The sequence below is a fragment of the Lepidochelys olivacea genome (genome assembly GCF_965140295.1).
Source record: "Lepidochelys olivacea isolate rLepOli2 genome assembly, chromosome: 1".
NCBI classification, from domain to species: Eukaryota; Metazoa; Chordata; order Testudines; family Cheloniidae; genus Lepidochelys; species Lepidochelys olivacea.
The window spans coordinates 176,579,518-176,601,439 of record NC_140411.1 but is presented as its reverse complement, the minus strand read 5'-3'; the positions used below and the strand labels follow the sequence as shown (position 1 = coordinate 176,601,439).

Below are 21,922 nucleotides of genomic sequence, written 5' to 3'. Positions count from 1 at the left end.
GCTTATTTATCACAAAGGAACATTAGGCTGTACTCTTGTCAGATCTTACAAGCTAAGATTTCACTTAGTAGTTAGATGAGTGACATCCATTGAAAACCAGCCTGCTACAAGAAATAGTGCTGGTTATTCAGTGATGTGCCAATGATGTCACTAGAATTGCTCCCAGTGTAAGTGAGGCTAAAATACGGCCCATAAAACTGCACTGTAAATGTTGAAAGTCTAAAAGAGCAATGCTCTCAGCGTTCCCTCCCCACTCTGAACTCTAGGGTACAGATGTGGGGACCTGCATGAGAGACCCACTAAGCTTATCTCTACCAGCTTAGATTAAAAACTTCCCCAAGGCACAAATCCTTCCTTGTCCTAGGATGGTATTGCTGCCACCACCAAGTGAGTTAGACAAAGATTTAGGAAAAGGACCACTTGGAGTTCCTGTTTCCCCAAAATATCCCCCAAGCCTCTTCACCCCCTTTCCTGGGGAGGCTTGAGAGTAAACAAGGTGAGCACAGACCAGACCCAATCAGATTCTGAAAAACAGAAATTTATTACAAAGAAAAAAGTAAAAGAAGCACCTCTGTAAAATCAGGATGGAAGGTAATTTTACAGGGCAATAAGATTTAAAAACACAGAGGATTCCCCTCTAGGCAAAACTTTAAAGTTACAAAAAACAGGAATAAACCTTCCTCTTAGCATAGGGAAAATTCACAAGCTAAAACAAAAGATAGTCTAACACATTTCCTTGCTATTACTTACTATTTCTGTAATTTTAGATGTATCATTCAGTAGGAGCTGGATTACTTGCTTGGTCTCTCTCTTTGTCTTGGAGAGAACAACAAAGAGCCCAAACACCCCGCCCCCCACCAAGATTTGAAAGTATCTTCTTTCCCCATTGGTCCTTCTGGTCAGGTGCCAACAAGGTTAATGGAACTGATTAACCCTTTAAAGGTAAAGGAGGGATTTTATGGTACCCTTAGCTGTATGTTTATGACAAATGCGTTCAGGATCTTACCACACAGAGAATCTCAGGTACCACTGATTTAAGCCATATTTAATTTTAGAGTCACTGGGCTATATAGGCCTAATTTTGTTTGTGTCTCCATTTTATGGCAGCAGCACTGAACAGATCCTCTTCTTGGATGAAATGAAGAAAAGGAGAACATAGGCCATGAATTATGATAGACTGTGGAATAGTTTCACTAAGGAAATGGGGGGAATACCCTTTTGTCATAATACGAAACTGGACAAAGTAACAGAAAATATACTAAAGGGAGCAATTTGGCACTGGCAGGAGGATGGACAAAATGACCTAATAGGTCTTATACATCTCCAATTTCTTTGATTTTATTATTCAATCTGCCCAGGCCACTTTACTGAAGTATTTTCCCAGCAGCAGGACCCACACACAGCTTTGACGGGGAGGTCAGAGTTTACCCGAGTTCAGTTTACTATGCTACAGTAGGTCTCTTTAAAGAGTAAGAATAGAGTTCAGGAGACCATCTTCTAACTTCTCAAACAGCAAGGTGACAGAGGAAGTTAATTAAGTCATACATAGAGGGATAAGAAAGCTCAACTTCTTTTCCCTTGTAAGTTTGATGCCAGACAAAAACTGTCCTCAGGTCACTATCAAGGGAGTTGGATGTAAGAACACTCAGGCCTCTGACTTACTCCTCTTTGCCACTGTGGGAAGGCCAGACTTTTCTATTTTCATCGGTGGTTGGTCTTTTTCCTTCAGGCAATAAGTTGATGTGGGAAGAAATCAAATTTCCCTGTGGACCTTGATTGCTGAAGCTTACTCTTTTAAAAGATGTTCCTGCTTTAGAAGAGGAGCTGCTGCTGGCTCCTCTCTTCGCTCCCTGCTGCACTATTGAGTTTACATTTTTATATATCCCCTTTTTTACAATATCTCTTTCAACATTTAAAAATAAGTATTTTATTTCTCTACTGACTGCCTTCTTCCATTTAGGGTATTATTCCCCCTCTTTGTCCCTTATTCCCCAGTTTTTCTAATGTAGCTGAAATTAGCACTGCTTTTCTTGTTCACCTCTGCCAAGTGACAGCCAGAGCCAGATCATATAAACTACATTGTTGCTGTTTCTGTGGGTCATCCCCCGCCAAAACAGTGGCTTTTGCAAAACCTCTCTAGCCATAGGGTGCTTTTTTTTGCTTTTTTTTTTTAAAGTACAATGTTAGATACTTCTAGAGCTGGTCAGGTCACAGTACAAATTTTCGTGAAAAATTCTTCACGTTTTCATTACAATTTCCAATTTTGACTTTTTTTTAACAGCTCTATAGCTGATCAAAGTAGGATGAATGTTCACATTTTTTTTCACAAATCATAAAATTTCAAGATGTCTTTATATTTAGAATTTAGAAGCTATTTCCCAGCAGATAAGAGGCCAGATTTTCTGCTGGCACAATGAAGTCAATGGATTTAAATTGGCAAAGAATTTGGCCTTAAACCTCAATCAAATATGATCTGTTTTCAAATGTTCTGAAGAGCTGCCATTACATATCCAAATGACCATAAAGAAGTGCAGTAAGATGGGCCATTATTGCACAGAACACTGGTATATTACAAATGGACACTGGAGTTTTTGGGGTTCTGTGATAGCTCTTGGGAAGTAAGGAGGATGAAGAGCCAATATTTTGATAATGGGGACTAATATTTTGCCCATCCCTTAGTTACAGAAGATAAGAGAGGAACCTGGAGAAGTAGGGGACAGGATACAATGGCAGGACCCTCCACCACTTGGAGGCCAGGAAGAGGAGTGCTCCCACTCCTGAGTAAGCACTGCAGAAGGATTTGACCTGAGCTAAAAAGCACGGTGCAAATGCCAAGTAATATTATTAGGACTGATCCTTGCCATTTGAAGAAAGACTAATGCTGAAAGAACCTTGGAGAAAGCCTCAAACAAATAAAATGCAATTTAAAAAGAGATTTTAGTGGGTACAGAAGGTAGTGACTTGGAGGACCAACTTAAAAAACTTTATTTTTCAACTTATCAAGTGAAATAAGTTGGAAGTGACTTGAAAGACAAACATAGAAGCAGGAGTCTTTATTTTTTTCATCTGTGGCTTTCCAGAAAGATCTTAGGAAGATGACTCAATTTTTTTCCCTGGCGTTCTTACACATTAAACTGCTTAAAATAAATTTAACCTACATTTTTTTCAGAGAACTCTTTCTAATGGCTGGCAACATACTACATGAACTCTCATGGGACTTTAGGAAAATTTACCAATACCTATAACATATTTTAAGTTTCTTTGATTAAATATATAAGAGCTGGTTCCTTTTCCCCAGTTGGAAGTGGGTATAAAAATGTTACATTTTTTGACAGATGCAATAAAGAATATTGGAATGATCAAGCCACAGGAGGTTCATTTCAAGAAAGTGCTATATATAATAGTTAGAAACTTTCCCATACCACAGAGATTTGGGCATCAGGCTGGAAATCTCATGAAAAAAAAAGGCTCTCTCATGAGATTTCTGGATTTCCTGGTTTTGGTGAGGTGAGAAACTGACAACATGGAGACAGCCTCTCTGGCAGTATTTTAGTTTTTCCAGCATTTTATATCCAGCTAGAACTTGGAAATCCAAAGGATAGTCTTTTAAAAATATATCATTGTCATGCTCCACAGCAGGGATCGGCAACCTTTGGCCCGCGGCCCACCAGGGTAAGCCCTCTGGCGGGCCAGGCCAGTATTTTTACCAGCCGCATCCACAGGTTCGGGTGATCGCAGCTCCCACTGGCTGCGGTTTGCCACTCCAGGACAAAGGGGGCTGCGGAAAGTGGCGCGGGCCATGGGCCAAAGGTTGCCAATCCCTGCTCCACAGATATGTGCATGCTTCCTTTTTTGGACAATCCTGAAGTTGTTCAAACCACCTAGAGAAGAACAAATATGTTTCATATGCAATAGATGCATAAATGAGGTGCTGACAAAGACAACACACAACATTACTTACCCTAGTCCTAGCAGCTGACAAACTTTGTTTAGAATCTGCTCACTCCAGTAATCTGCACATACTGTAGACCAATTATTCTCAATCCTGAACTGTACCAATCCATTGATGCTTAGCGAACCATTAAACAGACGCACTGTAGACCAAAAAACAGACACATGGATTGGCAGCTAGGCTTACAATACTGGAAATATAACAGACAGCAAGCCAGATTCACTAGTGCTGGCAGAAGAAAGTGTAAATTACACAGTTTAGCAGCAATGAGGAACCCTGTGCCGCGGAGGTGACACAACCCAACAGGAAAAAGGGCATGCTACTGCCACTTCCTCTGGCATTTCTGGCATGGGACAGAGTTTTAGTTTACAGCCAAGGGAATCTTAGGAATCTTGTCAATGGAAGCTATTGAGTTGATGTGCTGAAGCAGCAAATGCTCCAACCACTCTATCCAAGGCCCCTTCCTGGCCAGTATCATCCCCTTTTTCAAACTATTGTACAATGATTTAGCTACTCAATTTTCATGAAAACCAATTGGAGATTAAGTTAAAACCAGAGCTGACTGAAAACTGGAATTTTCATCCTGTGAGAAATTCTGATATTTCAACATTTGCTTTCATTGTTAATTGGGACTAAAAGTTGTAATGTCAGATTTTTTCACAGAGCAAAAAGTTAAAAAAATATTCAATCTGGAAACGCTGAAATGCTTCGTTTTGGTTTTGTTCAACATTAAACTGCATCTCCATGGGTTGCTGTGGAGGCTCACTGGAGCTGTAATCTGTTTAAGCAACCTTGTCCCTAGTGGAGAAGAACAGCATGAAGACTCCGAACTATGACTCTGGGCAGGCACTGCTGCAGCTCAGGCAATGAAAAATTATTGTCAGCCTGACCTGAAATGAACCATTACATTTACATTTTCCCAGTGGAAAAACAAACATTTTTCTCCCCACAAAATCAACATTTTCCGGTGAAAATTTCTGATTGTGTAGAAACCACATTTTCCATTAAAAAAAAAATCTGCTAAATATTCCTGACTGGCTGTATCTAAAACATCACACAGCAGAGCTTTGAGAATGTCTTCTTCAGTATGCAATTAGTAGAGTATGATCCTTCTGGTATTCATATTGGCGAAATATATCATTGCAAGGCAGAGATGATGTATAGTAACTAGTGACTGGCAAACCTAAAACATCAGGAAGCTTGGATAAGCCCAGAAAACATTAGAGGCATCTTCACTGGGAGAGCTCCCTTTCCCTCTCTTCGGTCTCAGTCAGAACTTTCTGCCTTTCTTTTGACTCTCTTCCTCTCTTCCCCTTGAATATCCCCTTGAAATTCTTTATCTTCACATGAACTACAATTCCCTTTCCCCCATCTCCAACAAGCCCATGTAATCCCTGATTCACGCATGACTCTTAACAGATTCTCCTATTTTGGTAAGGGATGAAGGGAGTTCTGATACTGGGACCCAAACAACTGCTACTCTCAATCTTCAATATATTAATAAGCTTCTCTAGGTGAGAAAGGCTTTGGAATATGTTGACTTTTCTGTGATCCTCGAGAAGCCCCAGGAACTAGAGTATTTGAAGATGGCAGTTAGTTTAGCTTGATTGCCACAGCTGATGAGATCTTGAAATGGGTTTCAGGAAAATTAGGAAAATTTTTGGGGACTAAATGGGGGCTAGTTGACTTTTCACTTCCTTTTGAGGCTTAGACTGAGGATAAGGCCAGTTCTTGGGGCGGTGGGGAGGGGGGATTGTTTTGTTTTGGTAACAGCTCACTCAGCCTTAGAGGTCTAACTCAATAGAAGGTGTAAAGCAATCTGTGCCAAAAACATCTCTTTGGGATCAAGTACATATAACAGGACAGGAAATGACTGCTTTATCCATATTTTAAATCTGCAATATAAATGGTTGAAAACCTTTTCCAGCTGTTCTTAGCTACATAATTATGTTCACAGCTTTTCCTGTAGGTGGAGGCTGCAGGTCAGTTTATTTTAAGAAATTAGAAAAAAAAAAAAAGACAACGACATTCTCACACTCAAAAAGAACACAATGAAATAATGGAAAGAGTCAAATTCTGCTTTTGGATGCATGCACACAGTTCTAGTTTAAGTCAATGGGAGCTGCCAGCACATGTCTGTGGTCATATCTTGGCCCTAGAAGTCTTCCTTAAACCAACCAAAGGCAACAAAATGTGTATCTGAGTCTAAAAGCCTGCCCTTAAGTGTTACCATTTGTGGTCTACAGCACTTTGTCAGAAATATCAATTTAATTTTTTGCCAGACGCAACATGATTTTAACATAGTTTTTGCATATAAATGGTCATTTGGGAGCTATTATTTCCATTTTATGTGAAACAAAACTATGTACTGTGCCTTTAATTTTTTATTATCTTCACTGATGGTAGCATGTCAGGAGCTGTTGCTCTTGTTGTCATGGTAACCTGCACACGTGAGCAGCTGTGAAAAGCAGTCATAATGCTGCTCCAACACCTGTATGAGACAGAGGCTAGGCAAGCTCTGTGGGTCAGGCTTGGGAGCAGAGGTTTGCAAGCAGTAATTACGTTGCAGTAACCAGCAGTCAGACTGGTTTTCTTAGAAGAGAAATCTGCCTGCTTACTGTGGTAGAACTAACTGTACAACTGAAAAAGAATATCTCCTGGCATTTTAAGTAGTCTACACCTTAAAGTGTTGAGGACACTCCCTGCTTTCACAGGGATATTTGCCCATTCAGATGCAATGTCACAGAATGACTCACTTTGTTCTCTCTCTCTGACTTCAAGTCAGACCTTCAGCTTGTGTAATCTGGCACAGCTCCATTGAAGTAAACGGAGCTATGTCAATTTACATCTGCAGAGGTTCTGCCTCTTTACATTTGTTCTTTCTTGAATGCTTGTTTCCTTCAATAAAAAAGTAATAAAATAAAAAGAAAAGAAATTATCATTACTGAAAATACATGTAGTGCTCTTTGGGTAAGAGGAAAACAAACACTTACCACACTCTGCTTCATCAGAGCCATCTTTACACTGCCATTGTTTGTCGCAAAGGTTAGCAAGGGGTATACATTCCCCACTTCCACACTGATAATCATTGGGTCCACAGGGTTCTACAGAAAGATTTGGTCAGTGAAGGAAACAAAACCATAATCAGAGAGTAAGACTAATCACGCAGATCATCCAACCTGACTGAAGGGACAAAACTGTGAATCCAGTGATGAAATGAGCAGGGGCTCTTCACTGGTATCTTATTGTTATGGAAACACATGGGTTTTTAAAATTTATACAAAGAAGTTAAATGGAAACAACTACATGGTAACATCTCTTAGAGTTATGGTTAATACTGTTTAGTTACTGGTGTTCAATTGTTAAATACGATACACGTCTGAGGGGTGAGAAAGGAACATAGACCATGGGTGACATTCTGGTCCCACTGAAGTCCCAAAAGTCCCATTGACTTCAATGGATTTAGGACAGTTTTCAAAAGGGACTAGAGATTTTGGTTACTGGGTGCTCTGCGCTTTCCATAAATCAGGCTTCTTTAAGGCATCTCAAAAATTGGGCACCCAAATCCGGAGGCACCCAAAATCATGAGTCACTTTAAAAAAAAAATTGTTTGGGGAGAAGTATTGCGGGGGAATGGAGGGGATAGGAAGAAAGGATGCATGGACCAAGCTAAGTGTAATCTAGTTCAGTCTACTACATACCAGAAAAAGGTTACATTCCTTCAGAATATACAGCACCATTTGTTTTCTCTAGTTAATATCATTTTTTTTTAATTGCATTGCTTACAGATTAAATTAGGGAGCAAGGAAATGGAAAAAAATGCCTAGTCTATTGACAAGCGTGTTTACTTCAGTTTACTTTGCCTTTCTGGCTACTGTAGCTGAAATTTTATCTCTCTGTTTAAGGGGAATCCATTGTTTTGTCTTTTGGTAAAATAAGGGATATAATAATCAAGGAGAGTCATGCAAACACGTCTGACCTTTGACACAATATTGATTAAAACAATTATACACATTATACACACAATGGGCCAGGTTTCCAAAAGTTCTTTGGATCAGATTTTCAAGTGTTCAGCACCCACAATTAGGGCCAAATTTTGAAAATAGCTCAGCTGCTGCTCACTGCCAAAATCTTTTGAACCACTTTTGGGAAGAGCAGTTATTTGCCCATTCCCAGTAAACAAAAAGACCTGGATTTTTAAAGGCACCTTAAAATATAGATAGGCACCACATAGGATTTTCAAAAGTGCCTAAGCACCAAACTCCCATTGATTTCAATGGAGGTTAGGCACCTAGACACGTTTGAAGTGGCAGTTAGGAGATTTTCAGAAGTCCGTAGGCACCTATTTGCACTGTTAAGCACCTAAATACCTTTCAAAATCTGGCCCATAGTTACTGTGTACACTAATCTGTTCTTATTTATCAGGTCCACATTAAATATTTTATAAAAGCTTCCTAAATACAGCCCATGATGGACCAAAATGACTCACAAAGAGCTATTCTGATTATTGGGCATGAACATAATTAATACATGCTGGTAACTTTCCATATATTTATTTTTATTAAAAAAAAAGAAAAAAATTATTGTAAACTTGACAATACTGAGTCAAATTCTGCCCTAAATCCAGTGGTACTGCACAGAGTTCTAGACAGTGCAGAATTTGGCTAAACTTATTATTCTGTTTAAATGATAAAAGAAAAGGAGGACTTGTGGCACCTTAGAGACTAACAAATTTATTTGAGCACAAGCTTTCGTGAGCTACAGCTCACTTCATCAAGTAAAGTGATGCTGTATTTGTGGTCAAATAAATTTGTTAGTCTCTAAGGTGCCACAAGTCCTCCTTTTCTTTTTGCAGATACAGACTAACACGGCTGCTACTCTGAAACCTGTTTAAATGATGTTACAGTGACAACAGCTGTTTATGATCAGATACTCCAAAGTTTAGACTGATGTGCTGCATGCTGCTTTTGCTGTTCCCAATTTCATATAACTTTTTCTACAATCTTAACTTTGTTAGAGCGTAATTGTGCCTGTTTAAATCCAACAGATAGTGAACTTTACTCACGAGGCATGCCAAGATTATAACCAGAAGTGAAATTTGCAAGAAATCCTTTCTGAGTTCCGAATTTGTCAGTAATGAAGAGCAGTGTCATCTGGTTAGTGGTGGAGAAGACATCTGGAACAGGGTTTCGTCCAGTATAGACAGCTATTCTCAAGGAAAAGATAAGTACATTGCAGTGATGTGTTAGATGGATTGTCAGATGTTTTGGGATGCCGTAGGATGAAAGGTATTACATCTTCAAATTGAGAGATAGCAACAGCAACATATGGGTAGTAATTATTTCCCAAGCCTCCCACATCCTTGCAGTATTTATAACAAGGAAGGTATATTTTCCAAACCTGACACATTAATATAGCAGCATAAGCCTTGATCCTGTCAACACTTACACGTGTGCTGAGCTACAATGGGAGTACTCCTGTGTGGAAAGTTAAGCATGTGCATAAGTCTTGACAGGATCACATAATCAGAAAGCATGAGGATATATTTAATTTAACTCCCAAGTATCATGGATCATCCCAAAATACAGATAAAATTAGAGACACCTAATTCCTTTTCCATCATGTTGATCAGATTGCTAAAATTGTCCCTGATTTCATTCATCATATAATTCAATATGTGGTACTTGCCTAAAAACAAGGAATCCGCTCCTCTTCCATCTCTGATTTCAACAACATCATAGATATTTTCCAGCTCAAAATATTGAAAATGAAGCTGAATGTTTTTTCCTTTTCCAGCATTTAAATACCACACACCTAGAAAACAACTCCAATTAAAAACAAATAAAAACAAACAAAAAAAAAAAACCCACATGCTTTATATTTACAATAGTATTTGCATTTTGACAGGCCATGAGGAAAAAGATCTTGGGTAAAATTTTCGAAAGCACCTCAGTGATTAAGAAGCCTAAATCCTATTTTCATCAGTTACTAAGGGTCATATTTTTAAAGATATTTAGGGGCCTAATTCCAAATGATTTTTCTTGTCACTTAAATTCGGTGCAATAGTATCAGCATTATTTAATTAAGAGAATCAGATGGCATAGGTCTGGTCATTCCAATTATGCTCCTTCTATGGAAAAAGCCTTTGCAGCTTTGGGTGTATTGAAGGGAAAGATTTGTTTGACAGAAAACAAACAAACAAAAAAAGATTACATGTACTCTTTCTCCACAAAGTGAGAACTCGTGACCAGAATTGCTCAAGGACATATAGAGCAACATAAGTAGGATGTAACTGGCAATCTTTTTCTGAGAACCATGCAATGCTCAGAACGTCTTGGATCCCATACTAAGACCCAATTCAACAAGGTAATTAAGCCCATACCTAACTTTAACCATGGCCTCACCATCAGTGACCTCAGTGTGACTATTGCACATGCTTAAAGTAAGGCCACGTGATTAAGTATCTTGCAGAATTAGTGTCTGAAAGTAGGATACCATACCTTAATGTGACCAAAAAACCCCAAAACAAAACAGGATTTGATTTCATGTGATTAGCACACCAGAGAATTCACACAGCTCTCCTACAACAACTGAACAAAATTTAAATTTAATTGAAAAGCAACAACAGTGCTTTCTTCTTCACTTCAAGCATCAGCAGCAAATATTGTACATTATCAAAACATCGTGGCCTCATTTTCTTCTGACTTACACCAGTTTTACCTCCATTAACTTCGGTGGAGTAACTCCTGATTTACACCACTGCGAGAGGAGAATCTCCAATCAAAACCACTCACAAAATGCACATAAATGTTCTTCCACATAAAATATTTTAAAATTAATTATTTTATAGGAGGTACGATTAAAACGCTGCCTGCAGGCCACATACAGCAAGCTGACAGAGTTCTCCAGTGTGGCCTGTTGCTACCCTCACTGCTTTTAGACAGACTACAAAAATGACAGCTCCCATATTGCTGTGGTGTGTGCACCAGAACTGAGAGTGGATGCAATCTTCTTCACAATTTATCAGCTAGCTAACATCCAGTACCTCAGCCTCCTGGCAAGTTGCCAACACGGCTCTCAATTAACAGTTATCCAATTATAAAGCAAGGGTTCTTCTCCTTCCTCACAGCACATAGTTCCTATAATCTATTTCCATTTTTATTGTACTAATCCTCCCTTAAGATCTGGGGGAGAGGAGACTTACAGGAAGCTTTGTGTGGGTAGTTGTTCGGGAAATTTGTAGAGCTGAATGTAGTATTTGGTTCCCAGAGTTCAAATGGTCCCCCACAGTCAGCTAAAAGAGAAAGAGTTTCAGAAATATGTCACCTATTGCCTCTTTGTGCAACCAATTACCTAGAAAGACCATGTTCCAGTCTATAAAATTACAGGTCATACATTTAATGGTCACTTAATGGTATTTCCTTCCGCTTTATAGACCTGGAAAGAACAGCAACATTTTTATAAAGAGAATGAACTTGCATTCAGCTTTACAGTAACAGTATGAAGGTTCAGAGCCAGATGGTGCTATTAATACACAATTGTGAACCACGGGCAGTGAGGAGTCAATCAACCCCAGTGCGACCACTGAGTCTCAGGGAAGCAGAGTATCTAACAGAGCTCCTAGGGAACACAGCATCTGCTCTTCTCCTTAAGAAGATATAATATGCACTACTGTCCAGAGCCAGTCAGTTCTGCTGGCTGATGCAGAGCTGGGCAGTACTGCGCTTCCATCAAAAGCCTTTTTGTAGATTCTGTTGCTTATGTGCTTCTTGTGTTCTGGGGAACACAAGTGCTGCAACGGTGACCACTCTTGGTGAAGCCCTCCCCTTGAACTCTGGCAGAGGAAATGGTCACAATCTCTCCCTTATTTGTTGATCAAGGATTCCTAAGATTACAAGAGAGCAGAGCTTGAAGGCTTTATACATGAAAAGTTTTAAACATACACTGTATTGTTTGGCTGTACAATATTTTAAATGCTTGTCATTCAAGATTTACAACTAGAAAAACCCACAAAAAATTAATGCAAACCTTGGAATTTTAAAAAGAAAAGGAGTACTTGTGGCACCTTAGAGACTAACCAATTTATTTGAGCATAAGCTTTCATGAGCTACAGCTCACTTCATCGGATGCATACTGTGGAAAGTGTAGAAGATCTTTTTATATACACACAAAGCATGAAAAAATACCTCCTCCCACCCCACTCTCCTGCTGGTAATAGCTTATCTAAAGTGATCACTCTCCTTACAATGTGTATGATAATCAAGTTGGGCCATTTCCAGCACAAATCCAGGATTTAACAAGAACGTCGGGGGGGGGGGGGAGATAGGAAAAAACAAGGGGAAATAGGTTACCTTGCATAATGACTTAGCCACTCCCAGTCTCTATTCAAGCCTAAGTAAATTGTATCAAATTTGCAAATGAATTCCAATTCAACAGTTTCTCTCTGGAGTCTGGATTTGAAGTTTTTTTGTTGTAATATCACAACTTTCATGTCTGTAATCGCGTGACCAGAGAGATTGAAGTGTTCTCCGACTGGTTTATGAATGTTATAATTCTTGACATCTGATTTGTGTCCATTTATTCTTTTACGCAGAGACTGTCCAGTTTGACCAATGTACATGGCAGAGGGGCATTACTCTGCCTTGTACTGTTACCCTGAAACCTGTCATTATGCAAGGCACTGCATTTAGCCGTATGGAGTGGAAATCTATCAACTGCATGAAAAAACTTGTACAGATACAGACAGACATCATCTTCCTCTCCAAATGCAAACAGATGGACATTGTACCAAAAGGACTGAAGGTAAAAAGTCCATTACAATCTACATACCACACAGACTATGCTGACAGCTTGTGCCACACGCTCTCAAAGAAACTGCGGAATCACCTGATCAACATCCTCTACAGCAAACAGGGAAAGATTAAGAATGAGCTCTCCAAAATGGATACTCTCATAAAAAACCAACCTTCCACACAAACTTCCTCGTGGTTGGACTTTACTAAAACTAGACAAGCCATTTACAACACACACTTTGCTTCTCTACAAAAGAAAAAGGACACTAAACTTTTTAAACTACTACATGCCACAAGGGGCCACAGCAATGGTTCCCTCAACCCACCCAGCAATATTGTTAACCTATCCAACTATACTCTCAGCCCAGCAGAAGCAGCTGTCCTATCTCGGGGCCTCTCCTTCTGCCCCTCCACCCCCACAAACATGATACAGTTCTGTGGTGACCTAGAATCTTATTTTCGACGTCTCTGACTCAAGGAATATTTCCAACACACCTCTGAACAACATACTAATCCACAGAGACCTCCCTACCAACACTACAAAAAGAAGGATTCTAGGGGGACTCCTCCTGAAGGTCGAGACAGCAGACTGGACTTCTACATAGAGTGCTTCCGCCGACGTGCATGAGCTGAAATTGTGGAAAAGCAGCATCACTTGCCCCATAACCTCAGCCGTGCAGAACACAATGCCATCCACAGCCTCAGAAACAATTCTGACATCATAATCAAAAAGGCTGACAAAGGAGGTGCTGTTGTCATCATGAATAGGTCGGAATATGAACAAGAGGCTGCTCGGCAGCTCTCCAACACCACTTTCTACAAGCCATTACCCTCTGATCCCACTGAGAGTTACCAAAAGAAACTACAGCATTTCCTCAAGAAACTCCCTGAAAAAGCACAAGATCAAATCCGCACAGACACACCTCTGGAACCCCGACCTGGGATATTCTATCTATTACCCAAGATCCATAAACCTGGAAATCCTGGGCGCCCCATCATCTCAGGCATTGGCACCCTGACAGCAGAATTGTCTGGCTATGTAGACTCCCTCCTCAGGCCCTACACTACCAGCACTCCCAGCTACCTTTGAGACACCACTGACTTCCTGGGGAAACTACAATCCATCGGTGATCTTCCTGATAACACCATCCTGGCCACTATGGATGTAGAAGCCCTCTACACCAACATTCCACACAAAGATGGACTACAAGCCGTCAAGAACACTATCTCCGATAATGTCACGGCTAACATGGTGGCTGAACTTTGTGACTTTGTCCTTACCCATAACTATTTTACATTTGGGGACAATGTATACCTTCAGATCAGCGGCACTGCTATGGGTACCCGCATGGCCCCACAATATGCCAACATTTTTATGGCTGACTTAGAACAACGCTTCCTCAGCTCTCATCTCCTAACGCCCCTACTCTACTTGTGCTATATTGATGACATCTTCATCATCTGGACCCATGGAAAAGAAGCCCTTGAGGAATTCCACCATGATTTCAACAATTTCCATCCCACCATCAACCTCAGCCTGGTCCAGTCCACAGAAGAGATCCACTTCCTGGACACTACAGTGCTAATAAATGGTGGTCACATAAACACCACCCTATACCGGAAACCTACTGACCGCTATTCCTACCTACATGACTCCAGCTTTCACCCTGACCACACCACATGATCCATCGTCTACAGCCAAGCTCTGCGATACAACCACATTTGCTCCAACCCCTCAGACAGAGACAAAGACCTACAAGAGCTCTATCAAGCATTCTTACAACTACAATACCCACCTGCGAAGTGAAGAAACAGATTGATAGAGCCAGAAGAGTTCCCAGAAGTCTCCTACTTCAGTACAGGCCTAACAAAGAAAATAACAGAACGCCACTGGCCGTCACCTTCAGCCCCCAACTAAAACCCCTCCAACGCATTATTAAGGATCTACAACCTATCCTGAAGGATGACCCAACACTCTCACAAATCTTGGGAGACAGGCCAGTCCTTGCCTACAGACAGCCCCCCAACCTGAAGCAAATACTCACCAGCAACCACATACCACACAACAGAACCACTAACCCAGGAACCTATCCTTGCAACAAAGCCCGTTGCCAACTGTGCCCACATATCTATTTAGGGGACACCATCACAGGGCCTAATAACATCAGCCACACTATCAGAGGCTCGTTCACCTGCACATCCACCAATGTGATATATGCCATCATGTGCCAGCAATGCCCCTCTGCCATGTACTTTGGTCAAACTGGACAGTCTCTACATAAAAGAATAAATGGACACAAATCAGATGTCAATAATTATAACATTCATAAACCAGTCGGAGAACACTTCAATCTCTCTGGTCACGCGATTACAGACATGAAAGTTGTGATATTACAACAAAAAAAACTTCAAATCCAGACTCCAGCAAGAAACTGTTGAATTAGAATTCATTTGTAAATTTGATACAATTAACTTAGGCTTGAATAGAGACTGGGAGTGGCTAAGTCATTATGCAAGGTAACCTATTTCCTCTTGTATTTTCCTACCCACCCCCCAGACGTTCTTGTTAAACCCTGGATTTGTGCTTGAAATGGCCCACCTTGATTATCATACACATTGTAAGGAGAGTGGTCACTTTAAATAAGCTATTACCAGCAGGAGAGTGCGTTTGTGTGTGTGGGCGGGGGTGGGGGTGAGAAAACCTGGATTTGTGCTGGAAATGGCCCAACTTGATTATCATACACATTGTAAGGAGAGTGATCACTTTAGATAAGCTATTACCAGCAGGAGAGTAGGGTGGGAGGAGGTATTTTTTCATGCTTTGTGTGTATATAAAAAGATCTTCTACACTTTCCTCAGTATGCATCTGATGAAGTGAGCTGTAGCTCACGAAAGTTTATGCTCAAATAAATTGGTTAGTCTCCAAGGTGCCACAAGTACTCTTTTTCTTTTTGCGAATACAGACTAACACGGCTGTTACTCTGAAACTTGGAATTTTAGTTAGCAACATCTCTCTGTCATTTACTCTCTTTCTAAATGTCTTTGTATTTGATTTGCTAGCCTTGGAAAATACTTGTTGTTCTTAGACACAGAGGTCCTTTCCTTTCTTTGTCCACTGAATAAATTATTAATGGACACCATGTGGAACTAAAATGACAAAGTGGGTCAGATAATTAGCCATTTAAAATTTGTCATATATATATATATGTATATATATATATGACAAATTTTAAATTATATATAATTTTCTATAATTATATATAAAAATTTTCTTGGCATTATTTTTCACACATATATATAATTATATATATAATGACAAAATTTCATATATATGTGAAAAATAATGCCAAGAAAATTTTTTGGGAAAAGATTTCATGCTTTTTCATTCAGCTTTGGCCATAATTAAAGCATTAGCCTACCACAATATCTTGAATGATTTCCTATACTTCTGTATTGCACTCTTGTTTAAATACCACAGTAAAATTCTAGGGCTGAGATTTTCAAAGTCGCCTAAGGAATTTGGATACCCAATTCCCAAAGGAATTGAGTTCTGACTCTTGTAGGCAGCTTTGAATACAGTGAGCTATTCCAGAGCATCCCTTACCACACTGTACTGCCAATCACTGGTATTACCTGTAAAAAGGAAAAGCCTGCCAATCGTTGGCTAAGGCCATGCAAGAGATGGAACAAGGGATGTAAACTGTGCAGTGAGCTCTGGAGCTCTGTTGCCAGCACAGGGTAGGATAGTTCCAGATGATGATGAGAGTGAGAAGAGAACTGTGTTCTGGAACTCACTTTAGTGCTCATCCAAAAGGATCACTTGCAAACTCCTCTACCCCTCTATTGCAAACTACTAACTGGAGCATGTACCCCAAAAATCAGGGACCTGACTATACTGCCAAACTGGTGGATCCTGCCCTAAGAGACCTGTGTGGCAGCAGATGTACTGACCAAGGCCTGTGAAAAGCTTAGAATTATTATTAGGAATTGTTATAATTGTGTTCAATAGAGCACTAGGAGTGTATCCTTCCTTACTCCTATGCAGATACATTGGTGGGTGAAAGGAAGAATTCTTCCCCAGTGAGCCAATGAAACACAGGGAAGATTTTAGCCCAGACCACTTAATATTACAAATTATCTAATCTAACCCTATAGGAAAAGCTTTAGCAATGCTTTCAATAGACCTTCTGAACCTATTTCAGTGTGTGTCTCCCTGCCACAAAGAACATTTCCTCAAGCCATTAGATTTTCTCTCCCCTCTGTTTTCTGTGCAGCTCCTTTTTTCAGAGCTTGAGAGGGAACCTAGCTGTCTTGCATGGCAGTGCATAAAACTAGCTCTGTTCTTCTATTTTTAAGATGAATAATTCAACAGGCCACAACTGGATTATGCTTTAAAAGAGAGCATTGAAGATATGCCATTATTATTATTTCTATAGAGCCGTAAGTGTGTATACCACCATGAACCGTTGGTATACCACCATAGGACCATTTGCTGATGTGAGCTTTTATTTGTTTTATGACACTGCACTCTCCCTTTGTTCCTGGACGCACAGCTAGAACAGAGGACTCAGGTCAGGAGACTTAGGCTGTAGGCAAGAAAGGTAAGCAGCAGGATACGGACCCTGGACTTCAGGAAAGCAGACTTCGACTCCCTCAGGGAACGGATGGCCAGGATCCCCTGGGGGACTAACTTGAAGGGGAAAGGAGTCCAGGAGAGCTGGCTGTATTTCAAGGAATCCCTGTTGAGGTTACAGGGACAAACCATCCCAATGAGTCGAAAGAATAGTAAATATGGCAGGCGACCAGCTTGGCTTAATGGTGAAATCCTACCGGATCTTAAACATAAAAAAGAAGCTTACAAGAAGTGGAAGGTTGGACATATGACCAGGGAAGAGTATAAAAATATTGCTCAGGCATGTAGGAATGATATCAGGAGGGCCAAATCGCACCTGGAGCTGTAGCTAGCAAGAGATGTCAAGAGTAACAAGAAGGGTTTCTTCAGGTATGTTGGCAACAAGAAGAAAGCCAAGGAAAGTGTGGGCCCCTTACTGAATGAGGGAGGCAACCTAGTGACAGAGGATGTGGAAAAAGCTAATGTACTCAATGCTTTTTTTGCCTCTGTTTTCACTAACAAGGTCAGCTCCCAGACTGCTGCGCTGGGCATCACAAAATGGGGAAGAGATGGCCAGCCCTCTGTGGAGATAGAGGTGGTTAGGGACTATTTAGAAAAGCTGGATGTGCACAAGTCCATGGGGCTGGACGAGTTGCATCCGAGAGTGCTGAAGGAATTGGTGGCTCTGATTGCAGAGCCATTGGCCATTATCTTTGAAAACTCGTGGCGAACGGGGGAAGTCCCGGATGACTGGAAAAAGGCTAATGTAGTGCCAATCTTTAAAAAAGGGAAGGAGGAGGATCCAGGGAACTACAGGCCAGTCAGCCTCACCTCAGTCCCTGGAAAAATCATGGAGCAGGTCCTCAAAGAATCAATCCTGAAGCACTTGCATGAGAGGAAAGTGATCAGGAACAGCCAGCATGGATTCACCAAGGGAAGGTCATGCCTGACTAATCTAATTGCCTTTTATGATGAGATTACTGGTTCTGTGGATGAAGGGAAAGCAGTGGATGTATTGTTTCTCGACTTTAGCAAAGCTTTTGACACGGTCTCCCACAGTATTCTTGTCAGCAAGTTAAGGAAGTATGGGCTGGATGAATGCACTGTAAGGTGGGTAGAAAGCTGGCTAGATTGTCGGGCTCAACGGGTAGTGATCAATGGCTCCATGTCTAGTTGGCAGCCGGTATCAAGTGGAGTGCCCCAAGGGTCGGTCCTGGGGCCGGTTTTGTTCAATATCTTCATAAATGATCTGGAGGATGGTGTGGATTGCACTCTCAGCAAATTTGCGGATGATACTAAACTGGGAGGAGTGGTAGATACGCTGGAGGGGAGGGATAGGATACAGAAGGACCTAGACAAATTGCAGGATTGGGCCAAAAGAAATCTGATGAGGTTCAATAAGGATAAGTGCAGGGTCCTGCACTTAGGATGGAAGAATCCAATGCACCGCTACAGACTAGGGACCGAATGGCTAGGCAGCAGTTCTGCGGAAAAGGACCTAGGGGTGACAGTGGACGAGAAGCTGGATATGAGTCAGCAGTGTGCCCTTGTTGCCAAGAAGGCCAATGGCATTTTGGGATGTATAAGTAGGGGCATAGCGAGCAGATTGAGGGACGTGATCGTTCCCCTCTATTCGACATTGGTGAGGCCTCATCTGGAGTACTGTGTCCAGTTTTGGGCCCCACACTACAAGATGGATGTGGATAAATTGGAGAGAGTCCAGCGAAGGGCAACAAAAATGATTAGGGGTCTAGAACACATGACTTATGAGGAGATGCTGAGGGAGCTGGGATTGTTTAGCCTGCAGAAGAGAAGAATGAGGGGCGATTTGATAGCTGCTTTCAACTACCTGAAAGGGGGTTCCAAAGAGGATGGCTCTAGACTGTTCTCAATGGTAGCAGATGGCAGAATGAGGAGTAATGGTCTCAAGTTGCAGTGGGGGAGGTTTAGATTGGATATTAGGAAAAACTTTTTCACTAAGAGGGTGGTGAAACACTGGAATGCGTTACCTAGGGAGGTGGTAGAATCTCCTTCCTTAGAGGTTTTTAAGGTCAGGCTTGACAAAGCCCTGGCTGGGATGATTTAACTGGGAATTGGTCCTGCTTCGAGCAGGGGGTTGGACTAGATGACCTTCAGGGGTCCCTTCCAACCCTGATATTCTATGATTTTAGTCCCAGCTCAACTACTGCTTCACTGTGTGATCTGGAACAAATCATTTCACCTCTCTATGCCGCAGTTTCCCCATATGTAACATGGAGATGAGAATACTTATCCACCTTTTTAAAACACTTGCAACTTTTTGGATGAAAAGGGCTATGTACGTGCAGGGTATTATTATAGTGTGACTATACTGAACAAGTGTAGGGGTTACTTATAAAGGTTTTTTTTTTAACAGAGTTTTGAGAGCTCTGCATGTGTATCTTAGCCTTTCAAAATATATTTTAATAAAATATATGTTAAGGTGAGTAGTCAGGATCCTGTGAAAATACATCCAGACTTCAGTGGCATTAGTGAGCCTGCCAAAATGGATAGCACTCATAGTATTTATACACTAAATGGAAGAGTTTCAAAAGGGTCACTGCTTTTAAATATTTACGAGCTACTATTTTAGATAAATTTCAAGTATAATTTCACATTAAACAGCTGGCTAGTAAGACATCTTTTATACTTGGTCTAGCAAGATATATTACAAGCTGTCTAGAGACAAATGACAGTAAGGAATTGGCAGAAGCACTTACAGTATCTGCCATTCTAATTATGATGATACCATTTACACTAATGGTGGTCCACCTATTTAGAAAAGATGGTATGTATTCTGTAATAAAGCAACAAAAGACTTGTATTATAATGGATCTTTAGTATCCCTGATAAGCAGTGTTATTAGATAAAAGGGCCACAACAACAGAACAAGTGTAAAATGGGTGATAGTTGAATTTCTCAAATACTTATGTCAGTTACTTTCACTTCATTGGATATCTATTAGCTCATTCACATAATCTTTCTAAGTGCTAAAAGTAGCCATTTGTCTTTTCCATGGAACAATTTTTCTCATGAGTTATGATCTGACAAAAAACCTACTCTATAGACAAGACATATACGAATTGTGTGTGCATGTGTGTAAAGAATAGAATATTTGAAGTGATAATATATATATCTTCTTGGTTGAAACTGGCTCTCTGTTTCTCTAATAATACTATTTTATCTGCACAGGATAAAATTCTTAGATCCCGCAAGTTGAAAAGAATGCAGCATCCTGCACACCAAGAAAAAAAAACATCTAATTAAAGATTTTGGCTATAATAAAAAGCTACATTTGTAAATCAGTCGCCAATTCTAGGGTTTATGATTAATGCCAATTGACTAAGAAACTTGCACGCCTTAATTTTTTATGGAGATGAGGGATTTGGAAAAAACAATACATATTGCAATATTCTGTTTGCTTGGCAATATCTATATGATCTTTGTTTGTTTTACAAGATTTTATCTCTTCTAACATTCACAGGCCCAAACTTTGCCCTTAGTCACATCCCATGCAACCCCACTTAAGTAAGTGGGGTTCTTTTAACTATGGGCAGAAATTGAGCTTCTGTCTCTGAGGATGTGAAACTTACATCGTCAAAACTATAAGGGACCAGCAGAAATACTTGGAGGTCATTCTCCATTAGTGACTGGTGACCCTACAAAGATTAGTACATTCATTTCAGAGAAGCATCTAAACTTTTGGCATCAAAATACATTTACCTCTTCAGTCTGCAAAATTGAACTAAACATCTCCAGACAAGAAGCTCTATGAAGTGAAGAAAAAGCCCAGAAGAAAATGGCATTTATTGGGATATTTCAACATTTCCATTTTGCAAAATTCATCTGAAGAACTAAAGATGAGAATGATAATGAAGGAGAGGTGATAAAAGATGGTTTCTGTCTGAAATGTATTGTTGCCATATCTTTTAAGTATACCTCATTTTGAGGGATTTTACTTATTTTTGTCCCAGAGTTACCTATGATTAAAACAAATTTGGTGTCTCCTCACTTCTATTGTTGACAATTATTTACAACAAAAATAAAGAATATTGAAATTGAGGTTACAGGAAGAGTCATTTACCCTAAGGGAAGGACTCCCACTATACTCTAATTTTCCTGCATGGAGAATTGTTTTGTGTACCTATTTTTGGTCTTTGCCACTCATTGCATTCCACATTTGGACCTCAGTGGTTAGAGAGGGATGACCATTGTAGAAGGGCAAACAGTGAAAGAATGTGATCTTAATTACCTAATATGCAGAGCACTGTTTTTTTCATTGCAAGTTTAGCAGAATTAAGCAATGAATTCCTCCACAGCCACTTAGAGACCGCCTGCACAATGGGAAAGTTCCTGTTGAGATTGTCCACAAAATTCTCTCAGGAGGAAGCTCTGGAACATAAGGAATGGCTTAATATTTTCCTTTGATAGCCCTACTAAACGGGTTCCTATTTGCCTATTATTCTTGGCAAGAAATGTCAAAAGCTCTAAAAGAGAAAAAATAGTGCCAGGAGTCTCAAGACAGACATTTTATGTAGAAATTATGTA

At 40.3% G+C, this 21,922-nt stretch overlaps 1 protein-coding gene across 1 annotated transcript in view; it reads right to left on the bottom strand.

Moving 5' to 3' along the window:
• TMPRSS15 (transmembrane serine protease 15) overlaps positions 1 to 21,922 on the bottom strand; it is a gene marked incomplete at its 5' end in the record, with an annotated part of 87,318 nt that overhangs the window by 20,519 nt on the left and 44,877 nt on the right. Inside the window, 5 exons of the mRNA XM_084625767.1 lie at positions 3,962 to 4,094; positions 6,946 to 7,056; positions 9,018 to 9,158; positions 9,641 to 9,766; positions 11,157 to 11,246. Coding sequence (XP_084481893.1) covers positions 3,962 to 4,094; positions 6,946 to 7,056; positions 9,018 to 9,158; positions 9,641 to 9,766; positions 11,157 to 11,246 — 601 coding nt within the window. The remainder of the gene's footprint in view (positions 1 to 3,961; positions 4,095 to 6,945; positions 7,057 to 9,017; positions 9,159 to 9,640; positions 9,767 to 11,156; positions 11,247 to 21,922) is intronic.